This window comes from Coturnix japonica, chromosome 7, assembly GCF_001577835.2.
Source record: "Coturnix japonica isolate 7356 chromosome 7, Coturnix japonica 2.1, whole genome shotgun sequence".
NCBI lineage: Eukaryota > Metazoa > Chordata > Aves > Galliformes > Phasianidae > Coturnix > Coturnix japonica.
In genome coordinates this window covers 31367673-31393737 of record NC_029522.1, presented here as the reverse complement: position 1 = coordinate 31393737, position 26065 = coordinate 31367673, and the positions used below count along the sequence as shown (strand labels likewise).

The 26065-nt window shown below is 43.8% G+C and overlaps 1 protein-coding gene across 2 annotated transcripts in view; it reads left to right on the top strand.

The window, feature by feature from the left end:
- Window positions 1-390: 390 nt before the first annotated feature.
- Window positions 391-26065, top strand: part of ACVR2A (activin A receptor type 2A) — a 50301-nt gene continuing 24626 nt past the window's right edge. The window contains exon 1 of one of the 2 annotated variants that reach the window (XM_015869262.2): window positions 391-1762. In XM_015869262.2, coding sequence (XP_015724748.1) covers window positions 1708-1762 — 55 coding nt within the window. In that variant the 5' untranslated portion in view covers window positions 391-1707. The remainder of the gene's footprint in view (window positions 1763-26065) is intronic. The other variant, XM_015869263.2, reaches the window with a different exon arrangement.

The window sequence follows — 26065 nt, the reverse complement described above, 5'->3', positions numbered from 1 at the left end:
AAGCATTTCTTTATCCCTGATGCAAACTATGGGCATCTATTAAAGCCACCAACGGGGCATTAAATAAAGGAGGGCTTCCCACCGCAGTCGTTACACAGAGCAGCTCTGAGGGCGGCGCGAGCACCACGCCCTGAGGCGGGAAGGCGGGGCGCGTGCACGCAGCCCGCTCGCGCGCCTCCTCAGCCGTGCGCGCGCACACGCGGGCAGGTGGGAGGGGAGGGGAGGGGGGAGCGCGCCCCGCCCCCTCGGGGTGGGTCTGGAGGGGGGCGGGGCCGAGCGGCGCTCCTCGCGCTGTGATTGGGCGGCGCGGCTGTCAATCCGATGCGGCGCGCTCTCGCACGGCGTGTCTTGCCGGGCTGCCGTGAGTGTGGAGGGGAGGGGGGGGAGGGGGAGGAGGAGAGGAAACAAAAACAATCGGCCGGGCGCCGCCATCTTGGGTCCGTTCTCCACGCCACACAAGTGAATGGGTAGATATGAAATTACCACAGGGGAGCAGCGGCAGCAGCAGGGTACGGAGGGTCGTTCCGAGCTGCAGGTTGGACTTGGGAGACTTTAGAGACGGCTCCAACCACCAGCACCGCCCGCAGATCGAAACCGGGCTCGGCCTTTTCTCCTCGGCAACCCTCAAACCGCACTGCTGGAGGGACAAAGTTGGTGTCCGCCGCTCTGACAACGGCAAAAGGGAGACGGGAGAGACCAGCCGAGATCCGAGCGGGACGGGAGTGAGGCGGGAGGAGAGCTAAGGACCGGGAGATAAGGACTGAGGGCTGCGAGCTCAGGGCTGAGGGCTGGGAGCTCAGGGCGGCACGAGGGCTTCTCCTTGTCAGCCCTTCTCCTGTGGGCCCTTCTCCTGTCGGTCCTGCTTCTCTTTTGCGTTTATTTGTTTGTTTTTCCCTCAAAAGCAGCAGACTCGTTGCGGGGCGATGTCCCCGGGGGCTGCCGAGGGAAGGGCCCTGCGGGCGGCCGTGCAGCCCTGAGCGGCCCCGCGGAGCGCAGCCACCGGGAGCCGTGCCTGGCCTTGCCGTTGCTTTGCTCTTTATTTTCTTTATTATTATTTTTTTCCCTTCATTTTGCGTTTAAATACCAAGCCGAGTCTCGGGGGAGCTGGGTGGGTGGGGGGGGCATGGAAGCATCGTAGGGGGAGGAATCGTCGTAGAGGGGGGGAATCGTAAATCGTGTTTCCCGTAGCGGAGCGCTCAGCCCCGCTGCCGCTCGGACTGTCGGAGCGCTGCCCGGAGCCGCCATGGAGCCACCGCGCTGCCCGGAGCCCCGCGCTGCATAACGGGAACCGGGACATAGAGCGGGGAAACACGGAGCTTCATGACGGAGTGAGCGCCGATACACACCGCCTCGGATCGCACCCGGCGGCTCCGCCGTTGACTTCAATCAATCTTCCTTTATTTGCCGTGGATTCGTAGCGTACTTTTGTGAATTAAATCCCGCCGCTCTTGGTCCAGAAGCCAAATGACACGTGTGTTTTGAAACGCCGCTCACAATAGTTCGAGCCCCCCCGAACCCGGATTCTCGCTTTGAAGCGACCGTCGGTCTCCAAACGACCCCGATTTTACTGTTTGGTGAACACTATCAACGGAGAAGTTTGCTCTAGATCGCTTTATAACGGTTCCGCAAGAAGAGGGGATTGTCCGGCTTGCAGGACCGAGAAACTGGATGCTAAAAGTCACTTAAATGTTCTAACGCCATTGGAAAATGGGAGCTGCTACGAAGTTAGCGTTCGCTGTTTTTCTCATCTCGTGTTCTTCAGGTGAGTGCGTGCTTTTGTTGCTTTGGGCTCAGCTGTTGGAAGCACGAGGTGATTGTATCGGTGGGACGAGAGGTCATTTCTTGAGATGAGGTTTAGGTTGGATACCAGGAGGAAGTTTTTCCCCCAGAGGGTGGTGATGCACTGGAATAGTTTCCCCAAGGAGGCTGTGGATGCCCCATCCCTGCAGGCATTCAAGGCCAGGCTGGATGTGGCTCTGGGCAGCCTGGGCTGCTGGTTGGTGACCCTGCACACAGCAGGGGGTTGGAGCTGGGTCAGTTTGTGGTCCTTTTCTATCCAGGCCGTTCAGTGAGTCTATGAAATGCCAAACGTTTGGGGATGGCAGTGAAAGATTCCTGTTCTCACTGTCATTCCCCGGTGCACAACTCTTTCAGGTACGTGCAGTGCTCATAGTGCTCGTGTGGGTCCCACCCGGGGCTGTGCCCACCTCGTTCACTTGTGGGCAGTTCCCGGCCTCGTGTTTGCTCCAGTGGATTATTTACCAAGCTGTGAAATATTCCGAACTTAATTTAGGGCTCTGGAAGCGTCCAGCGGTGGATGGCAACCTTCATTAATGCTTCATTAGTTCGGAATAATTGCTGTTGTGAAAGCATGAGCTCATCCCGCACCGATAGCGAGGGCTGAGCACGTATCGGTGCGTGCACCGAAACAGCCCGAAAAGCCAGACTTTCCATTTCCGAACAGTGATTTGTGTTCAGCTGTTGGGTTTCGTGTTTTGCCGTTCGGTTTTTCACTTTCTTAGCGCCTGAAACCCGGCGGTCGTGCTGTGGCTCTCAGACCTCAGAGACGAGCGGTGTGAGAGGCTCCATCCTTTGGGCTGGGAGGGAAATGGTGATGGAGCAACCGGTGGCTGGAGAGCTGCTGCCACCAGCTGCACCTGAAACCTGCAGAGCTGTGTAACACTCGATGTGTTGCTCGTGTGCTGAGCCTGACCCTTCCTGCTCACGTGCTGAATGTGTGTGCAGCCCTCTGTGTGTGTGTCGATGCACTTTTGGGCTCTGTTCTGTGCAGTGCAGGGACACACTTGTTGCTCATCCTGAAGGCCGGCTGGCTTTGTGCGGGACTGCTCCAGGGCGGTAATGAGATCTGCAGAGCGATGATGCCTTTGAAAACTTCAGCCTTAGGATGCGAGGGATTTTGCTGAACGGCACATTTTCTTGTGGTTAGTAAATGGATAGTCTAGTCTTGTGTCTGTAGTGTTATTGATCAGTTCCGTGTGGGCTAAATGTGCTGTGAAATGGCGATCTCTGCCAGGGAGAAACTGAAAAAAACCCTTTCTGTTTTAAGCAGACAAATAGCAGGGCAGGTTAGGGAGAGATGGGAGTGGTTTTTTGGGTTATTTTTCTTCAGATTAGAGTACGCCATTTATTCCTATTGCGAAACAGCAGGCGATTTCTTGCAGTGATTTTGTCCTGCCCTGGAAGCTGCCTTTCATCTTTCCCTGATAGCTTCTTTTGGAAGAACTCGTGGAACCACATTCCTCTCCATTCAGGAATATCTTCTGCAGGGAAACTTTTCCAGCCCTCTGTCCATTTCTGAAGCCGTGGTGCCATCTGTTCCTCCTGCCTGTCTCTCACCTCCACGTCCTTCTTTCTATCGAGCTCCCTCTGCTTGGAGCACAGAATAGCGACCTTGTTATCTAGCGTTCATTAAAAAGAGCCGTTAAGTAGCAAAACCTGTCCCATCTTCTCCATTTCTTAGTCACGGTGGTGTCGGTGAAACAAATATTTCTCCTCCCTGTAAAGGTAGGAATAATCCTCACTAAGGGATCGGAAGGTTGGCTGTGACTTGGACAGCGGTTCAGATATTAAGGGCATCGTTGTGGTGGTTATTCCTGTATTCCACATGAAGTATCCTGGTATTTAACACACATTAAACTATTTTCTGCTCTACTGCTTGGAGTAGTGGAGCTTCTGCAGACCTGGTGTGGGTATAAACATGAAGAGAAGGTTTTGTTTTTACACTCGGAACCATCCGATTCTGTGAGCTTCCAGCATGAAGTCCAGCGCTTTGATGAGCAGCGTTCCTTCTGATCGCTGGCACTCGCTCAGGTTCAAACTCCTATTGATCAGTCCATTCTCACATCATGGTCAAAAGAATAAGCTTCCTTTACAGTTTTTCAACGGAGAACGGAGTGGGGGGTGGGGGGAGGAACCTTCCTTCGATTGTTTATTCCAGAATATTGGCAGTGGCTGAAGAAATGCAGGAGTTCAGGTGTAAAGGCGACTGGTTCCACTCTCCAGCTGCTGGGCTCTGTGCATGTATGTATGTATGTATGTGTGCATGTGGGGGTGTTGGATTTCTGCCTTTATTTATTTGCAGTGTCCTTTGTGCAGCTATTTTCCAAAGTTGCTTACGTGGCCCATTAATGCTATTGTTCTTTAACTAGGTGAAAATGGTTTGTTCTGTGCCATGGGTGTGGAAGTGGGCTTCAGCATGAAGGCGTTTTATTTAACGATCTCTGAACTGCTGTACAGAATGCTGGGAGCTTCCTTCAGAGGTGTAGGAATTGCCAGTGAGTTCAATCTATCAGTCTTTGCTAAGAACGTGGGAATATTTCCACTTTCTGACTGTGGTATTTAAATAAGAGAATCTGTGTTATGGTACCGGCCTTCACAGCAGTTTGGATGGCTGGATAAAAGTGGGTATGGATTTGCACCCATTTATACTCATCCAAGAGAATGAGTTGAACGTGCAGGAGCTAAACTTCAAAGTGCCCCTGTGCAGTCATGTTTAGTTCCCTGAGCACCGTCTTTCTCATACCCTCCGTGTGTGTTAGTCCATGGAGGTGTTTGCCTGAATAAAGAGCCAAGGATCCTGAAATGATAATTAAGTCCTTCTGAACAGTAGACTACGCTTCCCGTGCCTCTGCTCATTGTAAGCAAGCTTAATAAAGTGAATAAACCAGCACGTTCATCAAGGAACACTTCCCTTCAGATGCTATCTCTGTTCTCCCCACCCCCAAGGAAGTGTTTCTGTGTTCCCTTCGTCATTACCGAGTTACTCATTATGAACTTTCAGGAATACATTGTACGCCTTCACTGCTCTCTGTGCTGTTTCCGAGCACGCAGCCCGTGCAGCTGTGAGTGTTGGGAGATGTTGAAGCAGTGGCTTCTATTTAACCAAAGTCTTCTATTGCGGAAGCTGCAGCTTTAAATTCCTAATGGTATCTCCCAAATGATCATTTCCTCTCTTCCGAGTTATCAGTTCTTTCTCTGTACCTGGGAGGTTGGCAGCAGAGTAGTTCTCCAGCTTTGAGTTTCCAGCAGGGAACAAGACCTGAATTTGTTGCATGCTTCATGCTTAAAATCACTTCAACAAAAGCAAGCACATCAGGAAGGTCCGCATCCTGTCTTTTTCCCCCGAATGTTGGATCATTCTTAAGCCTTTTTGGGAGTCGAGTCATTTAGCCAGAAGAAATGATTCAAAGATAATGCTGTAGGTATTTCCACAGCCTGGGGAATGGTTTGATTTTTTTATATTTATTTCTTCTTTCTGTCTCACACCAACTGTTATTAGGGGGGTTTATTTTCCCCAGACACTTAGACACTAAGACAATACTAAGGTATTGTGGCTCCAGGTTGATACTATAATGTTATTAACAGAATTTTGGTCTGTAATCAGCGCCCTATAATCTGCTAATATTGAACATCGTACTGACTGTAAGTCCTTGTGGGTTATGACAAAATATCTGTGATTGTGCTAATGCTGAACATACAGCTGTGGTTTGAGCAGGCTCTGCCTGGCAGATGTTTCAAGAGGTGTCGCTGTCTTGGATTTATTAAAAAGCAAGTTGTTCTCCAAATGCTGGATGGCGTATGGTACAGGGGGTTCTGTGTGAGGGGAAAAACTGCTGTTGCATGGAATGCAAGGAAGTAATTGCTGCTATTGTGAATAATAGTTTTCATCTGGTTTTAATGGACAGTATTCAAAATGACTTTTCTGTTTTCTCCACCTTGCTGGAATTTGGCAGCAGAAGCATTTTGGTGATGGGATCTGTCAGTTTGTAAATGAGAATATAGAAAATTACCTTTTTTGTGTCTAACTTGAGATGTTTGTTTTGAACAGATCCTAAGCTGGCTTTACAGAGGGGAAAAACAGCAGCAAGTCCAATGGTTTTCATTCATAGCTATTCTACCTTCTGCAGCCTTTACATTTTACACTCATGTTTTTGGCAGGGCTTCAGTTCCCATAGCTTATTTCTCCTTAAAGCTGGAATTCAGCTCTCTCACAAATCATCGTTATAATGTTATACTTATGATTCCAGTATCTTAAAAGATGGTATTAACATTTTCCTCATACACGAAGGAATGAGATGGATGCAGCGTGCAGAAGTTCGACTTTTGCAGAGCTGTGATTCCGAGACGTGCCAAGTCCACAGTATTTATCCTTGGGAATCGTTTAGAGAATAGCTGCTATAACACGGGCTGTGCAAAGATAGAGGCTGACAAGGAACTTGATTGCAGAAGAGATTTCTTGGTGAAGGGGAGATGCGTTTCCACCGCTTAATTAACAGAAAGCAGATTAATGCAAATGTCTGCCTTAGCTGGTTGGTGGAATGCATGGTCTGTTAGCTGTCTGATGTTCCTAAAAATGAGAACTCTTTAAAAAGATCAAGAAAATTACAAATTTTACAGCCAAGTTCTTGTGTGATTAAATCTTAATGTGTTTTTGTTGCCTTGGTGCTTGAAATTCAGCACATCCTATTTCCTGCTATTTCCATATGGAAATTGAAGTGTTTCTGAATGCCACTGACTTCATGTGGCATCTCTTCTCTTCTCTCCTCTGCAATGTCTGCGTGGCGGTGGAGGGTTTTTCTTAGAAACAGTTTGTAAGTGCGGTGCCACAGAGACTGAATATTTACTGCCACGTTGTTTGCAGCCGTGTCTGTGTGGCTGGGGCTCCCAAACATATGTGAGATGCACCAAATGCTTGAATTATTGGAGGGAAGAGAGCAGAGCACAGATCTGCTGCACCGTTCCTTCGTAATTCCACAGTGAAAGAGCTCCTTATGGGAAGAAAATCAGGACAGTTGATTGTTCTGCATTTGTTGGTTGGAAGTGTGACTGGAAGCAAGTGGTCTGGCCAGGAAAAGAGAAAGGCAGTTCGCTTACTAACTGGAGACATAAAGCTTTGGTTATGTGGTTAAGAGGTACTTGAAAAACACTTGGAAATGTGGGAAGTCTACCTATTGCTGCAGCCAGGAGCAGTTTGAGGTAACCCAGTATTGCTAATGGGGTGGGATCTGCAGAGCCTCAGTATTGGAGGCACGATGTGCTCCTTTGTACACACCTCTGGGTAGGTGCTGCCACAGGAAGCTGAATTGCATTATAGAGCTTGGGGAAAGCACGTGCCTTCTATCTTTTCTTTATTAACTTCTATTCCACGCTTCTTCCCAATTAATCCCCGTTTTCAGACTCTTGGTTGAAGAAGGATAAGCAGAGTGGTAGCCTTTAACTCTGCCTTTGTTGGTGAGCTGTGCTGTCACTGCTTTCAGTAGAGGCTGTCACGGAGAGAACAAGCAAGTGGCATAATTAAAGTTGTGTTGGTGCCAGGAGAGGTCTGAGTGGCAGCTGCGTAACCTGAAATCTTGGTGACTTCATAAAGTAGCAGAGGAAGAACAGGAATGCTACATACATTGACTGCCCTGTGTTTTGTTCGTTGTGAGGGTAAGTGAAGGATTGCTGTGTTCTAAAAGTTCCACTAAAAATACTGCATTCTGCTGGCGTGTCTGGTTAAATCGGTGCAAGGTCATTGGTTTCAATCAGGATGCAGTCAGTCCAAAACTAATAATTAATCTCAGTGCTATTTACTGTGAAGATTTGCTCACAACTATTAAACTCCACTGGTTTGGCCTTCACGTGATGCTGAGGCACCTTTAGATGGAAAGAAGACTGCACGCTGTTGAGGTAACTGAAGTAGCTGAATGCCACCTTCCTTGTTTTGCTAAGGTGTAATTTCTATTTTCGATGTTAAGGATTTATATGAAGCTGTAATGAGGCTGAAGCCGTAATGTAATTGTGGAAAAAAACCCCATATGATCTTCATGGACATGTAGAAAAAATCCATAATACAGCATCTTGGCTTCCAGGTGTTTTATTGCACAGGCCAGCACTGTCTATGGGGAGTGAATTCAGCTGACTGAAGGGCACCATCAATGGGAAGAATCAGTGTTTTATGAATGCTGGGTGTGAGCTGGAGTTATTCAGGAGACTGTTTCTGGTTGTTCTGTTTCCCTGTCTTTGAGATGGTCATCAGCTGAGCTGAAATGAAGAAAATGGACATTGTATTTTGTGTTACAAAGGGGAGGTATTGCTCTCTAATCTAGTTTGGTTGTGTGCCCACATGAGGCTGTTTCACTGCTGAGAAAATGTCACAGCCTCAATAAGGATGACAGAAAATGACTTATATTGTGCTGTTCTAATTCTTAGCTGAGATGCTGCTGGAAGCTAACACCTGAAGAGTTATGTAAGGCATCCAGTTCCATTGAAACTTTTCATTTTCAGAGAATGTCTGTAGAATTTTTCAAATGGAAATAGCAGTCTGTATTGCCGATCTTTTCTTTTTGCTTTTAAACTCAAGTGAAGTAGTTTCTTTGGCAGGTGGAGCTCTGAGTTGGATGGGTACAGCTCTCCCTTCTGGACATGGAACAGGGGAGAGATGGTCAAAATACTTAGCAGTTTTGTTTCTGTATTTTCTCCACGTTGCCATAGTCTTGCAGTCTACTTCTTAGCAGTGTTTTTTTCATGCAATTTCATAGTGAAGGCCCTGAATGGAAGGAGTAGCTTTCTGCTCGAAACGACTTTGTGAACTCATAGGAGCATGGCTTTATTTTTGTTCTCCTCGGAGGTCATCTCCCGTGTTGCGCTCAGAGCAGCACACAAGGCCTCCTGGTCTGTGCCTGCTTGTGATGCTGCAGAAGGTGCCCTGTCCCAGGGCTCAGGCTTTTGTCCTTTTTGCATTACATGACACTCCTGATGTTCTGCCTCCATCCTGTGCCACTGAGCACCCCCAGCTTTAGTGGTGTCTGCAGCCCTGGTGATGTGCTTTGCAGCTCCTCATGCAGCCACTGATAAAGGCCTCAAGCAGGGTGGGTGCTGGGGGTGCTTGCAGGGCTGCATGTCCTGCTCGGGGTGATATCTGGGTGCTATTGTGAGCACATGCTAGTTGTGTCTTGACCTTTATTATCTTGTGTAGCTGATTTTAAGTTTCCTTCCTTTTGGTGGCTTACAAACTGGTGATTGGGAGTTTGTTTTGTAGGTGAAGCTGCAATATTATGACCTGAGGTCTTTCAGGTCCAGAGTTCTTAGTTCACCTGGTTAACACCAACGTCAAGTCTTTAAATACTGCCTAAATGACCACAGTGTTCTTTATTCAGCTGGTTGTATTTAGTGCTTAGGTTTCAATATCAGCACTTAAGTTGAAATTTCATCTGGTTTTTAAAAGCCATTTTAAAATATAACGAATCATTTTATCAGACTTTTTAACATGAAAAACTTTCTAGGAATTCTGGGAAAGATCCACATAAACAGGGCAGTGGTTTAATTTGGTTGTTCCATTATGTTGTTAAGTGTATGAGACAAAATTAAACTTTGGCAGTAACTGTTAATTTTAGCAATCTTTGGTAGTGTTTGTCAGTAGATGGTACAGAGAGTTCTCTGCAGCTCAGAGCAATTACGGGAGGGAGAAGTTTTCTTTAAATATTTTAATGTTTCCGAGCTGAAAAAAAAATGAAGGCTGTGAAAGTTGTAGTTTCAAGTTGCAATCAGTTGTGCAATCTTATTAAAAATGAACTAATGATCTGTTTCTCATTTGCTCATAAGGCTATTTCAAGGGACGAAACCCCTGTTAAAATATTGGTGGGGGTTTCTTGTACGTTGCTTTAAGTTTAACGTGAGAGTCTGCTTTATGAATTCTCCCTGGGTATGATACTGCTGTACTACCTTCAACTCAAAGCCTGTCACAGAGGTTGTCTTAAAAGGCCTCAAAAAATCCTATGGTCTGATTTCCTTTGGTTTAGCTACAGTTGTGGCTCATACAAAGTGTAGGAGGGGGAAAAAAGAACCCATCCTGACCTTGCCATGTGGAACAGTAGTGATATCTTAATTAGTTGATACATACTAAGATTTGAACCAGTGATTAACATGCAAGATGACTATTTAAAACCACAAGCTGTTTGCTTGCCAACCCTTCTCTCCACTGCCCAGTTTCCCTTGGCCTTATTGCGTCCCACCTGAGTGTGTGAGGGCAGAAACTTCAGTTCTCCCCCAGCATCCCTTCACAGAGCCACTGGGCTTCTGAGGGTGTCTGCACAGAGACTGGGAATTATAGGATTTGCAAGACAATAAATATTTAAAATGAAAATAATTTAAAAATCTTAAATCTGTAATCTTGCTCATCAAATGAGGAACAGTTATGTTCACGAGAATCATCTATGGCTTATCCAAAGGAGAAACATCTTCTAACAGGCTGTCACGAGGATTCAGCTATACATGATCATGTTCACATTCAGGGTTAGCGTTGGAAGCTTCTTCGTTCACATCAAAGACAAGGAATGGTATCTGTGCAGAAAACCAAATTGTGTTTTTCACTTTGTCATGATCATTGTGGTCAGAGTATGAGGTTTCTGTCAAGTTATGTGCAGTATGTCAGCTCAGGCTGTTAAAATCTGATGTGTACAGCGGTAGCACTCTGTAGTGCGTCAGAGAAGAGGCCAAGTCACCACTTCTTCATATAAGAGTAAAAATTTGTGTGTGAAATTGGCTTTTTTGGACTTCCAGGGTATTTCTGTGCTGACATTGTGTGCTCCAGAGGAGCCTCACTTAGTTGTCTGAACTGTAAGCTCTTCTCACTTTTTGTTCATAGCCAAAGTGAGTTTAACACTTGGCAAAGAGAAGCTTGTTTGCAACCTCAGAGCTTGTTTAAGAAAGCCGTTATTCAGGCATGGCCTGGCACACTCACCATGCAGCAAATTGTGGGCTTTGATAGAGCTCTTGAAATGTCACTGCTGAGCTGCAGAACCTTTGTTGCAGATAACATCTTGATGTCAGGCACAGCACAGCCATGTCACCTTTAGGTGGGACATTCAAGGAGAAAAAGTCATTTTGAAACAGAAGTTCAGTCATGGGATAAAGTTTCAAAAGTAAGCCAACGAAGTGGATGCTTTTTAATTGCTCCTACAGTAGTTCAGCCAGCTTCATAAAACAGCTAATTAGCTCTGCTTGTCCAAAAGGCTTATTTTGGTTGCTCTGGCTGCTGGTGCTGACAGCCAGTATCACTTACTGCAGCCAGTCAGACTCATTTGGCCTTCTTTCATCAAAGTCAGTTTTTTCCTCCTTCTGCAAAGTCCCTGGTTCTTTGTATGGTAAAAAGTTACATTTGATGAGTAGTTTTAAGTCTTTTCTTTACTCAGGCATCTTTGAAGTGTCATTATTTAATTTCTATTGTATGGCACTTTAAAATTACATTTCTAGCTTTAAGCTAGCTTCTCTGTTTGACACAGCGTCAAGACTTTACAAATTATACATAATGAAAACTGTTACATCATAAGTACTTTCAGTGTTGGTGTCTTGTAGTTCTGTCAACTTTGATTTATGTAGAACACGGAAGAAAAATTGAAAGACTGAGAGGGTGACAGTTCCCTTCTCTGTGTCCTCTCCCTCACCCACACAGCTGCTTTTTGGGAATTACACTTCACTGTTGGTTCTGCCCTCTCGCTCCAGCCCTCGTTGCTGTCTGATGTTGTGCTGAGCTGATCCTACTTGCTAGCCCAGCAGAAGTGACTTGGAGCACTCGTGAGTGGCTTTCTGCAGGCAGTATTGAATAAGGATGAAGCTGGGATAGAAGAAAGGAGCATGGGAGGAGATGGGTGGCATGAGGGCTGGCAGTACCTGGGTAACTTGACCTCGGAAATGAATTACATAGGGAGAAAGCAGCGTGGAATGGATGGTTCTCTATGTGTAATTGTTAAAGGGAAAAAAGGCGAAATGATCTTTGTTAATGGATCTTTAAAAGAACCAGTTTCTTATTTGGGGGGTTTTAAGGACCTCAGCGCACACCTGTTGTCACAGGGCCACCTGCTGCTTTGTGTGGACACAAGAGGTTTGAATGTGGTTGAGCAGGAGTGTACTAATGCAGTTCTCTTCATGCAGTTAGGCTGCTCTCTCCCATTGCACTAATGGGTTTTTCATAGATAGTAGGAGGCAGAGTTCCTGTGTTTCCAGAGAGCACGTTACAGACAGCTACAGCTGGAGGCTGCCATCCCCAGAACCTGAACTGAAGATATGGGTGATAAAAGTGACGTCATATCTCAAGGTTGCTGCTAACAGTGAGGTAGGAACTGAATAAGAGGTACAGCTCTTATTTGGGGGGGGGCTCCAAAACTGCTGTCATAAGCTACTCTGTTTCCTCGTGTCACTTCTCAGCCTGAGGCATCTGTAGTCTGAGCGTGAACAGGAACGGACAAGGCTGGGAGTTTTCTGGCCTCCAGCTGCAATCTCTGTATCTCTGTGTAGATGGTCAAAGAAACAGTGTCAGAGAAGAAACAAGGCTGTCACAACGTTACATCTACCTGAACTATACAATGTTACATCCAAGATGAAGGTGGATGTCGGTGTCTGGCTGTCAGTGTCTGGCTGTTCCTGCCCAGTAGAGTTGTGCTGCTTTCCTTCAGTGACTGCTTTACTAAGTGTCTGTTGGCTGTGCCGATGAGCTGTACGTAACCGGCCTGTAAAACAAAAATAAGAGGCTGTTTTTCTTCTCATTCAGGAAGGCTGCTCTCCTGTTGATCTTAAGTGCACAGAAAGCTGTCTCACAAGTGCTCTTCCATTACTGTGGCAGAAACAGCTTGAGCAGCCACAACGTGAGAGTTCTCTCATAACCTTTTTCTTTTTGGCAATTGTGAAGCTTTGATGTTCTTCTGGCCTGCCTGGAGAATTTATTGCTGAATGAATTCCTTGCTTGTGACAAGAGAAACACCTGTTTCTGCCTGAGCAGAACTCCTCCATCAAAGAACATCTGGCAGTATAAGCCCTTAAACTACTGTTTATGACTCCCCTTTCTCAGAGGTACTCCAAACACAGCTTTGGAAGTGTTGTTCTCTTACAGTAAGCATCAATGTAATAGGGGTTACTGGCTCTTTCAAAGAAAATACAGCCCTAGGAATACGTCGTCATCCTGCCCCGTAGTACCACAGAGCCGATATTTTGCTATGAAAGAAATGTGTTCTCTTACAATGTTTTTAATAACTAGGAATAGAACTTTGTGTATACATATGTAGAACTTAATCTAAATTAAATGTAAACAACTTGAAACATGATATCTACAGAACTGCATTTAGGGCTGCTTTGGGACAAGTACCTACATAGCTTGTCCTTCATTCCTATTTGGCCTGCTGGCCATCTGCTTCATATCAGCTCTAGCAAAGCATTCGATGTTTGTTTGTTTTTTCAAAAGATATATTTATTAACCACACAATTAAACTGTGGGACTCACTTCAGAACCAGTGGAAATAAAGAGTGGCCTCAGAAATGGACAAATTCATGGAGAATAGTTTGTCCGAGGTGCTAAAGTGTGGTCTGGTGGAACCTCCAAGTCAAATAATCCCCAGTCACTGCAGCCTCCTGCCAAGAGCCTTTAGTTGATCCTGTGGTTAATGTTGTCTGATATTTTTTTATGAAACATTCTCCTCCAAAGAATATTTATGCTGCAAATCTGGAAGACCTGCTGTTTTCTCTGCCATGCGTTCTTAATCTGAGCTCCCGCTTCAGTATTAAAATGCTTTATAACATGTCATGAAAAATGACTCCTGTTTGTTACAGAAAGCTTTCTCATCTCTTCCAAACAGAGCATGGCTCTAGCGTGAGTGTTTACGCTGAGGAATCACCGAACACATATGTCTCTGGGAGGCCAACACTAAAGCAGTTCTCCTTGTGCTGGAGATCTGCATTCACTTCCTGCCTGGCCATGCGTGGCTGCTGCCCTGTGCCAGCAGGGAGAGGTGTCCTGCCCAGGGAGGGATGTGAGTCAGCAGTTAGAAGCTGGTGCAAAGTTCACTCTGCTTCCATTTACCATGTGTGTTCAAATAGTTAAACTGTAGCCCTCACGGTAGTTGTGGCTGCAGTTGTTTCTTCTTTGTGGTTGGAAAGGTGTGTTCGGTAGGATGTGAGGGTAAGGAGTAAGGCCAGCACTGGATGCTTAGGGCTGTGCTGGTGGCTCATGGAAGTGCTGCTCAGTGAATCTGTCCCATGAGCGTGTTATCGATCCCAGGCAGGGTTAATGTCTGAGTTCTCTCCAGACTCACATGTTTGAAGCAGTGTCAGCATATTCAGTATCACATGCTGCTTGCTCTGTGCTCTCTTATTATACTCACTTTGGAAATGATACAGGGTAATCCATAGTGACTATCCTGAGTTCTTTCTAAGTTGTTTTAACGTGTTGAGCCTCCTGCTGCTACTTTATTGCCAATATTTTTGAGTAAAGTAGATTAAAACCAGCTTATGTATAGTAATACAGTCCTGCATACTGGGTGTAAGTCTTGAGGTAGGTATTTAGGAAGAAGCTCTGTTGCTGGCTTTGTCAAAGCCTTAGCTGACACAGGGCAGGCTCAGCTAGGCTTATTTTCCAAAATGCTGTGGAATCAGAAACTCTAGGTTATTACTTCATATTAACTCAGTCCATAAAGAGCTATTTATTCACCTCCACTGACAGTGGATAGAGTGATATTTTTAAGGAATTTGGTGAGAAACTGGCATTCTTCTATGGTTTAAAGATAGAGGATGTACAAGGATGCGTTAATAGGCAGATATATAGTTTAAACTGATTTTTTTTAACCCTCTATTCAAAGTAACTTCAAAACTGTCTTTTTTCTCTCCTTCGAGAAGCGTCTTATATTCTGCTAATCTCTTATGAGTGTTGTTGGAGACCTTTGTGCTAGTTGCTCCCAGGAATAACCTCTCGTCATCACTGTCATCTCATACACAGGAGTTTGGTAGTGCTGCCTTTGAGCAGGGAGAGCATGTATGGAGAACATGTTCAGGGAAGCTTTCTTGAAACTTCTCTTGGTGTAGAATTTGGAGTTCTAGTTGTCAAATTTAAGCCAGCTGAAGAGTGCCAAGCTCTTTATTGTAGTACCCATGTCCGTGTTGTGGCTTTCATTGGGTGCTTGATAAGAGGAATAAGGTTATAGTCATCTCCTGAAGTGCCTTCAGAATTCCAGGTCAATAGATGTTGTTTTCTTAATTGTAATCTAAATTTAGAAGATGAACTAACTTCTAGTGGAAATGCAGTACTTTCACCTAAAGGCTTTTGATAAGAAGTACTGAAACCTGGATTTCCTTTGTATAGCTGTGATGCGATTTCTTTTAGACTTCGTGGTTAATTCCTTGTTCCTCTCACCAAAAAAGTAGTTCTTACTATTGACCAAAGATAGCTTTGCAAAGTGGATTTGTAATACAAAATAGCATCTGTGAGTTTTTTTTTTAACGAGCTCTGTGTAGTTGTCTCATGCCAAGCTCCTTAGGTAAGAAAGAAATGTGCCTCTCACCAGGTGTCTGTAAATTGGTAGGGCAAAGAATCTTCCTGAGTGGCAAAGCTTGTGGTCTGAAGGGAGCTGCAGTTCCCATAGTGAAGGGGGCTTGTGTGTTGGAGGGATGGAGCAGAGACAGCTTTGAATGTGTTATGGCCAGGGAAACAGACGTCTGCAGGTGATATTGGCTGTCTGGCAGCAACGCCATGGGCTTTGGGGGGAGTTACTGCTCCACATCCATGCATCACTGTGTGCTGTGCTCGACAAGGGTGAGCTATTGCATCTGTTCAGAACCTTTGACAGGCTGAAGTACTTGGGAGATTTCTGGGGACAAATATTAGTGACGTTATCATGTTTTCATTCTGCCATGAGAAATAATGGCCAGAAATTGAACTTTATACATCTGCAGTGTGATAGAAACTAATTTTTGTTTTCTAGGTGCCACCTGAAAGTAGTCTGTCTGTCTAGTTTTAATTATTCTATCAAGTTTATCTCATTAAAGTTACAAACTTCTACAGCCAAAACTCGTTCCGTGTTTTTGAAGATAAATAGGCCAAGCTCTGAGAATGTCTCTGCAGTCATCTTTCAGTACTTAAAATTTCCTGCTTTACCTGAATACTTTGGGTTTGTTGTTTTAGTTTTTTATTAACTTGTAATATTGTGTTGGAATGCATCAGATAGGCAAATGGTGCCAGTGACCAGGAAAAAGATTGCTTTGGTGTGGTTCTATGATGGCCAAGTTTAATAAAACAAGGCCTTGCTTTACATTCTCGTATGCTCACTGCATTTTCCAGTCTCATCTGCTTTCGTTTGATGCCTTTTGCCTGGGCAGATCGGCAGGATGTCTCTCCTTCGGGGGAAGCAATGAACTTAAAGCACAGCATTTCAGGGTGTTTGTCAGAGTTGTGTTGTTTTGGACGGGGCTGGCAGTGTCAACAGTTGTGCAGAAAATTCTTTAGTCAAACTGCATGATTTAGGAGGTTAAAATGAGCATTAAAAAATCTGTTGTCAGTAGGACTGAAGATAGGGCATTCTTTAAATAGATCAGGAGCAAATGAGCTGTAGCTCTACAGTAATACTGCAGAGCTTTGGGATGCTCGGTATTGGGGAGTTTATTCATGAGAAAGGTCTGTGTTGAAGCTTTGACTTTGCAAGCAAAGCACACAGGCTGGGGAGGATCCAGAAAAAACCTTTAAGAGTATTTTTGTTTCATTTGCAAACGCTGCTACTGAGGGGCTAAGAAATCACAGTCATTTAGTTTAAGAAGCAGCACCGTGACCAGCAGGTATCTGCAATGGGAAGGGATGTCTCCCATGAAAACTATTAGAAACTGTAACTCTTAAAATTCAGAGGATCTGGAAGAAGTGGAGATTACAGACAGTGTCTGTTTTTATCTGAGAAATGTCAGACTGTGATTTCAAGTAAGAATCATCAGTTTTGAATTGATTCCTGCATTAGGTTTGCCGTGGGATGTGTGGTTGTTTAATAAGTTGAGTTTGATGCAGAAGTTACTGGTGATGGTTCTTTATTCCTCTGGTTTAAAATGTACATTTTCCCAGCTTTCTGTGGGCAGTTCTCTCCCAGGCTCTTGTTGAAGATAATGTTTGGCTCCCAGAAGTTTGAACCTGCGTAATGAAGTTGTAGACCGGCATACAAGATTAAAGGGAGTTGTTCAGGTAGCGCTAATAAGAATTTCTAGCACTTTTGATGACAAATATGAGGCTTAATGGAGGGATGATCTGAGTAGGGAGTATGGGAAAATGTTGGCAGAAGGAAAAACTTTGATGCAAGACACTTAATAAAGGAAATTAAATGGTTGCTAGCTGAGCATACAAAATCATAAGTGAGAATGAACCAGGATGTAAGTGGAGTGAGCTATGGGATGCAAGGAATAGCTTATTTTTTTATTAAGGGATATGGATCAAATCAGGTAAATAAGCTACAGATGTGTATGCAGCGCTGCTCTGAGTTTTAGTTCCCCTTGAAATTGTTATCAGCAAGCGAATCTTTTCTTATAGACAGAGACCAAAAAGAAACTGAGTTGATTGTTTATATTCCCACTTGATTTCCCAAGATAGCTTAAAAAAAACGTATAGAAAATATCTTAATTTCATTGCTGTCTGCTGAGTTATAGTCTTTAATGTAGATGAGCAAATCAGAACTGAATTCAATATTGTGAATTCCCGTTTTCTACCAACAGTGTAGAAACAGTTCTGCCCATCAGTAAGTCTCTTCACCAACACTTATCTGTCATGTGCCTCCCCCCACCCCCTTTATCCAGGGGACTGTGCAACTGTATTTAAAATTGCCTTAGCATATTTCAGAGTTAGTATAATAGCTTTGTAATCAGTGATAAATATCTAATTTAAAGATAATTAAAAATGCCTGTCATATATAAGCATGTGATGTTTAAGTAAAAGTTGTTTCTGCTTGCTTAGGAGGTGATAAGATTGTAGACTAAATGTGATTAATGTTCTTTGCAGATGTTGCTTTATATGCTTAGGCTCTCAGAAGTAGAGCAGTCTAGACTGTCTGTCTGCATTCTCCTGCTGCTTTGATCTTGATTAAAACTGGTTGTATTACATTTATCATCTTCCTTTTTTGAATGCCAGGAACTATCTCAACTGGTTTTTGTATATATGCGTGTTTATATAGAAAGATACTGAGTACCTTTGTTTGAATACTGTAAAAATTACATATTTGGATGTCTTCAGCAAACAGCAAAAGCAGATGGTTTTTGTCTTGAAAGCCTTAATTCTATCACTTGGCTTATTTCAGACACAGCAAATGTTATTCAGAATAGTAGCGAAATTCATCCAGAGTGAGTCAGGCTAGCATTCTAAGTATGCTTTTTCCCCTTCTGTTGGATAGATAATGAAGAATAGGTGGCTACTTCTGTTCTCTAAGTCCTCCCGTCTTCTTGCAGCAGTTCTCTGTGTTTCTGTCAGGTCTGATACTGGTGTTCCATTAATATCTATGTTATTCTGCTACCCCAGGGTTCTCTCTCCAAGGGCTGCTTTGGTGTTCCACTGCTTAGGGGGATGATCAGTGCTTCACTTGTGCATGAGCGGAGCTGGGAATGATTTTTCAGCATTTGGATAATCAGATTTCCTGGTTGGTTCATTGTTTTGTTTTGCTGACTTATAGAGTGAAGATTGTATGGGTTCTATTTGAAGACGTGCTGTGTTTTATAGAAAAGATTTAAGCGAACCCTGTTAACAATAATAATAAGTTATTTGATGGATGGTCAGTAGGAGATTTGGGGTATTTCCTTGAAGTATTAAAGGAGATGGGATTTCTTTTTTATTACAACATTTGTTGTTGCCATGGGGTGTTCTCAGTATTTGTGTTGGTGCTGTTTGTGAGATGTGTGTGTTGTTGTTTCCAGACCATAGTCTCATCTTAAATCCAAGTATGGGAATATGGCCGCATTATGTTTTGCTCCTGAAGACCACCAAATAGATGGGTAATAAGAACTGGTTAACAAGCCAGTACTGCATACATCAGAAACTCCTCGCTACCCAGTGCAGTCACTACAGCTCAGGAGCTCCCTGAAAGTTGCTGAAATGAAGATTGCAGCTGACATAATGATTGAGGAAAATTAATTAAAATAAAAGATTTGAATACAGGTCTCACACAGCAAATCTGAATTTCCCCCTCTTTTAAAAGTCTTTAACAGTCCTTAATTGATGGACTGGCTGAACCGGAGTTGCCATTGTAAATGTGAATGCTCTGTAGCTGAGAGCTGTGTGGGGCTCTCACAGGAACACTCCTGTTCCCTGAGAGCTATTTCTTAATACAGTTCAGCTGATTTACTTTAATGCTGTGAATTAACATATTGAAAAGTGAATGCTACAAATTTAATGTAAATTTTTGTTACAAATGCATTTTTAAGGTTTTCTTGTTAAGTTAAATGAAGCAAAACTGGCTTAATTGAACACTTTAATTCTTTTTTATTATTATTAATTTGCGTGCTATAAACCTGTTCAAACAGTTTAGGATTATTGTGCCATGTCAGGTATGTTCTGTGCCATGAGGGTGCACAGAACCAAAACTCACCTTGATCCTGTGCTATCAAATGCGTGGATTGCTAAACACAAATCCAGCTGCAGTTGTTTTTTGAGGGTGATTTTGAGCAGTCTTATTGCAGACATACAGTCTGAGGGGCTCCTGGTCACTTCAGTTGTACTGAGCATCCGTGCATGGTTCTAAATGAGAATGAAATTTGATGCCTTGATTATGAAACGTTGAGGTTGTTAAAACCCTGCAAACATGTTTTCAGTACCTTGTAGTGTACAATACATCTTGTAGCATGTATTTGCTCTTAACTACCATGGAGTTTTAGTGCTCAGTGTCCCGATGTTAAGAACCTGATTTTGGTTTTTGGCATACTTCATTTATAGGTTTATTCTTTGACACATATTCATAATTAGTAATAATGCAAAAAAATAAAAATAAAAATCAGTGGATAGAAAAATCTGCATTTATTCTACATAGAAATGGACATAATAATCTGTAGTAAAATCTTCAGTCCTCGCTGTTGGTTCATCTAATATCTTTAGGGCATGGGAAGGAAATGTTGGGGGTTAAAAGTAATTAAGATATTGCCTGGCTCTTGCGTTTGGTGCTCAGAACCTGTACTTGTGGTGTAGGTACAGAGCACTCAGAGGAGCATGGAAGCAAGAAGGGTGCACCCCTACCATGTCAGCGAGTTGCCTTGAGCTGTGAGAATGGGAACTTTGATGATATCTTCAGATTTCAAGCCTGAAACAGTGAGCAAAGTAAGGCAGCCTGGGAGGGGCAGATAGAAAATCCATACTTTAGCCAGAGGTAGAGAAGTAGTTGATCCCAATATTTTATTTTATTTTATTTTATTTTATTTTATTTTATTTTATTTTATTTTATTTTATTTTATTTTATTTTATTTTATTTTATNATTTTATTTTATTTTATTTTATTTTATTTTATTTTATTTTATTTTATTTTATTTTATTTTATTTTATTTTATTTTATTTTATTTTATTTTATTTTTAATATAATACATATCAAGTTTAGGACAAAAACATGAACTTTAAATCCCTGTCAATACAGAAAAGGCTTGGAATTTTTTATAAATCAGATACACATTTATAGTATAAGGCCATACAGTAGACATGGATGCAGCAAGGTTTGAGGTCATGCAGGTTTAGGGTTTTTTTTTTTTGCTTTAGGTTGAAAGTTCAGCAGTCAAAATCATACTAAGGTTTTAATGGTGATTGCTATTTACTCAGATGGGCGATGTTGCAGTTTGACGTTTATGTAAGTTTAGTGGCTGAAGGAGGGAATTACTTCCACTCGTTTGTGCCAGTTCAGCTCTTTGTGAGGCTGTGTGGCAGAATCTGCTTTGTTGATTGCACTACGACTTCGAAATGTACTTCAAATGTGGCCTTGTGTTAGAGCAGATACGTGAGCTGCTGATGTGATGTGGCTGTGATGTGTGCAGCCTTAAAATGCTTCTGAAGGACTAACAGAGGAAAACAATATTGATACAATGCAAGTCTTTGGGAATGTTTCATCTCGAGTACTGCTGCAGTTCTGGCCAACTTCTTCAGGAAAGGCTGAACTGGGACAGGCCTGCTGTTACACCATGTACTGAAATGGAGAGCAAAAATGAAATACAAGAGAAACTTGTAGCATCAACTGTGTGAAACCAGATGTAAAGGTGGATGCTTGCCTCATAGACATCAGAGGAGAGGCAGCCCCATACAGCACAGCATAGCCCACCTGGAGGCTGCCCTTACCAGCAGCAAAGCTGTAGGCTTCTCCTTGCTCTGAGGCTCCAAGTACCTGAAGACACTGCTGGGAAACTCCCAGTCAGACCTTCAGATGGAAATTCTGCTGGTTGTCAGCAACAGCGTGATAAAAAAAATCATCCTTTAGAGCCAGTCATACCTTCCTATCTGAGGTCTGATGTCCTTACATGGTATATTTAGGCTTTAATCTGGAGCAGGGTGCCAGCAAAGTGCTTTGTTATTTAATTTTAGCAGCAGCGTTGTAAGGCTTTGTGGAAACAGGGGTACAAGCTTGTCAGCCTTGGGAAAGCATCCATAGCTGCCTCACCTGAGCTCAGCCAGGCTCTTACAGGTGGTGCCACCAAACAGGGTACAGCAGAGCCCCACGTGGGGACTTCTTTAGTCCTAGATACTAAGCTGAGTTTTACTTTGAATTATGTTTCTACATTCAAACCTACATGCAGTACCAAGTGCCTGTATTTTGGGAGGAGCGGTGGGAAGGAACCCCTGAAGCCAAGCCTTGCCCTTTTTATCTGTGGTTTGTTCCTTTTTCTCACTTCCTTTTTAAACCTTGGCTGAGCCGAAACAGCTTTTCCTTTGAGGTCGGCTACTGTGATTATTTTCTAGTGACTTATCGTGTGTATGTCTGCTTCAGGGTTGGTGCCAAGGAGAGGAGGGTAGTCCGAACTGGAAACCTTCTCTGTGTGTTTCTGTGTCGGTGCCATCGATGTTCTTCAGCCTCTGAATCTTGTACAATTTGAACTTCTGTGAGTGCTGTGCCCAGTGTCATTTGGGGGGGTACGTTTTTATCAGCTTATGATAACTTCTGTGTTGTTCAGAGGGAGAAGTGTTTGACCAGTAATGTCTGAATGAGGTGAGTGTAGTCCCAAAGCTGTACTTCAAAAACCCAAACTGCTTATAGAATCTGTCAACGTATTTTCCCCTACAAAATTGTTAGATAGTAGATGAGAGGACTTCTCTGTTTTGTGCTGCTCGCACCTTTGTGGTGTCAGGAGTGGTGTGTTTGAACTTGAAAACATCAGCCTGTGTTTTAGTGCGCTCCCTTGAAGTCAAGAAGTGTGAAAAACAGCTCTTCTCTTTGCTTGAAATTGCTGGAGATTCACAGAGGTTGACAACCTTTATTTTGGGCAAAGCTGGTTGGTGCTGTCAGCATCAGTTGGTTCCTTCAAACTGTCATTGCTGGCACAGGTTTGCCCTAAGGAATGTTGGTGCTGCCTGAGCAGGACACCACAGACTTTCTTTTTTCCTCTTGGAGTGGAAGGGAGGGACCATCAGGAGGGAAGCATCTTGCAAAAGTAGTGTCAGGTTTTTTGTTTCATGATTAAGAGTTCAGAGAGCTTCAGATACTGTCCTTGTACCCCTGGCACTCACCAGTATGAGTGAGTACTTTGTGTTATCACGATTCCCATTCTTTAATCCCATCTTTCTTAACCACTCCCATGGAACCTTTACTTCAGATGTGGGTTCCTCAGTCCAGCAATCAAACTACAAGGTTCCTCGCCTTCACGTGGATCTTTTTCTTTGAACTGTAGCTTCCCTCCATAGAGAGGCATTCCATTAGTTCTGCTGCCTTTCTATCATCTCAGGTCTCTGAAAACCACAGCTCTTTGTTTAAATTAACTGAAAGGTTAATAGCCTCTCCAAAAGGTTCTTTGGGAGAAGTCAGCAGGGTGAGTGTGCAGCTGTGGGTGCAGAGCTCCTTCAACATGGCTAGTCACTGAGGCTTGAACTTGAAAGGTCGAGTGGCCACTTTTGCATACTGATGACTAGCAAGTAAAGCGTTTTGTCTCACTCAGATGTTGGGCATGTTTTAAGGTCATCTCTTCTTTGAATTCCAGTCTCATAGTTCTTTCACGTGACTGTATCTAAACTTGCCTTGTTACGTGCCATCAGTAGTACTCATGATGGTGTTTGCTTGGTAGCCTGAAGTGGTGTTTCTGTTCAGAAACTGGTATGCCTTGTGTGATACTTAAATCTACCACAACTTTCTTACTGGAACAACTCATTGCTGTGCCTTGAAATGTTAAGTGGAACTTAACTGCAGAATTGAAGCATTAATAAAAGCAAGGATGCCAGGGTGTTTTGGCCCATTGCTTGCACCCTGAAAAGAAATGGTGACATGCTGGAGCCCTGCAGCCTTCCTGGAGCACTGCTTCTGCTACAGCTCACCTCATGCTGAGGCGTGGTGTGCTGAGTGCTTAATGGCAGAACAAAGCTTCTGAGGGGTCCAGCTGCACCTCCAGTGCCAGAGCTGCAGCCTTTGCAGATGTGTCTCGTTGTTTTATTCATAAATTTCGTCCTAGGAAAAGAATTGAACCCTCAGGGCCTTTTTTAAGGCTCTTGAAAGATCTCTGGATGGAGCACTTCACTGGTATTTCTGCATTCTTCCCCAATAACCTGATTAACTGCAACGCTGATTTGGTAGACTGTGCTGAAAAGGAGAAGGTTAAGGGGAAATTCTAATCTGAGGAGATAGAACATCTGCTCTGTAAGGCAGTGTGGCAGCAGGTCAGGTGATTTGTTACTTTACTGACTTGTTTATCTTTTGCCCGATTCTTGCACTGCTTAGGTTAATTGCTGTCACGTATGGATTTAATGAATGTACTTTGGCACAGTTTAGAGGAATTACAGTCCTTGTCTGACCTGAAAGCATTGAGAACAATGGTAATAGGACTAACACTTGTCCAAAGCTCAACAAAATATGTTTTGAGGCATCTTATCATGCATAAGGAGGATAGAGCAGATCCTTTGTGTTGTAACTCAGTTTGCTTTATTATATTGAAAATAAACCCTTTATTTTTCCTTTGGGAAACATTCCCTTGGGTGTTATCAGAAAAAAATATAGAAAGATAAAAACTTGTTTCCTGGTTGTAGAAACATCAAAGCTGGCCCTTTGTTGTGTATTTCTGTAGTCTGTTCCCAGATATATTTGTGGGTCTAGAGGGCGTATACGAGATCACTGTGGAAACGGCTAGAATAAGGTATGTGGATAAGTACTTGAAAAAGGTGTCTGTGCTGTAAGTGAAGCTTTTCAGGCACTATCTGCAGCTCTACTGCATTTTCTGACCTTTTTCTTAGTCGCCTGGAACACTGTTATGGTTCACATACTGTAATGAATGGGGTGATCTGTGTCCTGTCTCACTGTGTCCAGTCCCTGGGGTCCTTCTGGCCATTCTGCTGATCCGCCATACTAATACATTAGTTCCTCATGCATTTGTGGGTCTCCCTGCTCAGACTGAGCTCAGATGCACCCCAAGTCGAACACAGTGTAAATAACCTTCCTGCAGGAAGTAGAGTGGTACCAGGACAAGCTTAACCCTGTCATTTTTTGTGCTTAGTGAACAGCCCCAAAGAAGTTCTCGCCTATCCTATGAGCATTCCTGCCTGTAAACCCTTTCCATTTCTGTCCTTGTGTTTGTAGTAGCATCAGGCACCACTGGAGTGTGATGGGCTTGATGGGGTGGGTTGTACAGCTGGGAAGGACAGACGGGATCCTCTTCCATGTTTCACTGTTGCCGTTTGCATCTTGGGCTTGAGTAAGTGCATCTCAGGAAAACACCGGATGGAAAAAGAGCGCAGTTCTATCTGCAAACAGGCAGGGTTTATTCTTCAGGAATTCATGTAGTCCTGCTTAAAAGAATGGAAGCCAGTCCTTCAAATCCCTACAAAGGTGAGGTTTTCCAGACTGCTCCTAACAACTCTGATAAAGTTGTTTTCTGTACTGCTGACAATTACAGTGCATCCTGTATTAACAGCAGTTCAGAAGTTCACTAGCAAATGTTGGTTCTTTTTTTTCCTTCTGCAGCTGTCATTTGAACACAAATGCCCAGCAATGCAGCAGCACGCAACCTGCAGTGGCACAGAACAGATTAAATGTTATCTGTGCTAACATGCTGAAACCAAACTCTGTTATATACCTGCATGTTCTTGCCTTTTTTGACGTGTTTTCTTTTCACAAGCTTTCAGACCTTAAGTTCATAAGAGTTCCTAAGATTATCCTGGAGCTCTGCTCGTGGCTCCTTTCAACAGCAGCGTTTTGCATTTTGAGGTTCAGTAATAGGTTTCCCAAGGACCTGTCAATTTCTGGAGAAAACAATTTTTCAGCACTCAGAATGGTAATAGGAGTTTCATTAGAGGCATATTTTGCCTAAATTGGAACCCAAATAGATGTGTATTTGTTGTCAGCTCCAGCTGCCGTATTCCTCCATCAGTTTGGTCCTTGGGAAGGGGCTGTCTGGATGCAGCCTGGTGCTTTCTTTGTGCAGTAGGCTCAGGGCTGCTTCCTTGTGCTGTTTCCCTGTTTCCTTTCTCCTTGCTTTCACCTTGGTCCTGCTTCTCTGCTGTGAAAGCTGCGTCAGAACTGTCCTGGTACATCGGGATGTCACTTCAGCCTGGCCAGACCTGTCCCAAATGGCCACACAGTCACCTGAGAAGGTATTATCACAGCTAGGTGCTCTGGGCAGCTCCAGAGTCCCTACAGCAGTGCTTTGCCAACAGCCCAGTTAGATAGAACTGATTCACTATTGGCAAATAGGAAAACCTGACTGTTGAGAACATGTGTGTAAGAAAACTATTTGTGCAAAGTTAATCTTATGGTAGTTTCAGAATTTCATGACTTCAGCTTTTCCGTGGTCCTTCAAAGCAAGGCTTGGCAACAGGAGAAAAGGAATGGCACGTATGAGATACATCCAGGACTTCTGCTTTATTGCACTGACAGAACCAAATTGTTCAATCTGTTGCCTCATCTGTTTCTTGCCGTGGCTGGGAGTTGTAAAGGTCAGGCCATTGCAACACAAAGAATGTAATAGTTAACATGCTGCATCTCGCAGTGTTACCAGCTGGCTCGCGTGTCTCTCCCGTTGAACATCCAGGCTCTTTCCCAAGAAGCGTAAGCAGCATCCTCTGCCTATTTTGGGAATGCGTCAAAGGCAAAAGTTTCTGGAAGTGGCGATGTGGGGTGGCTGACAC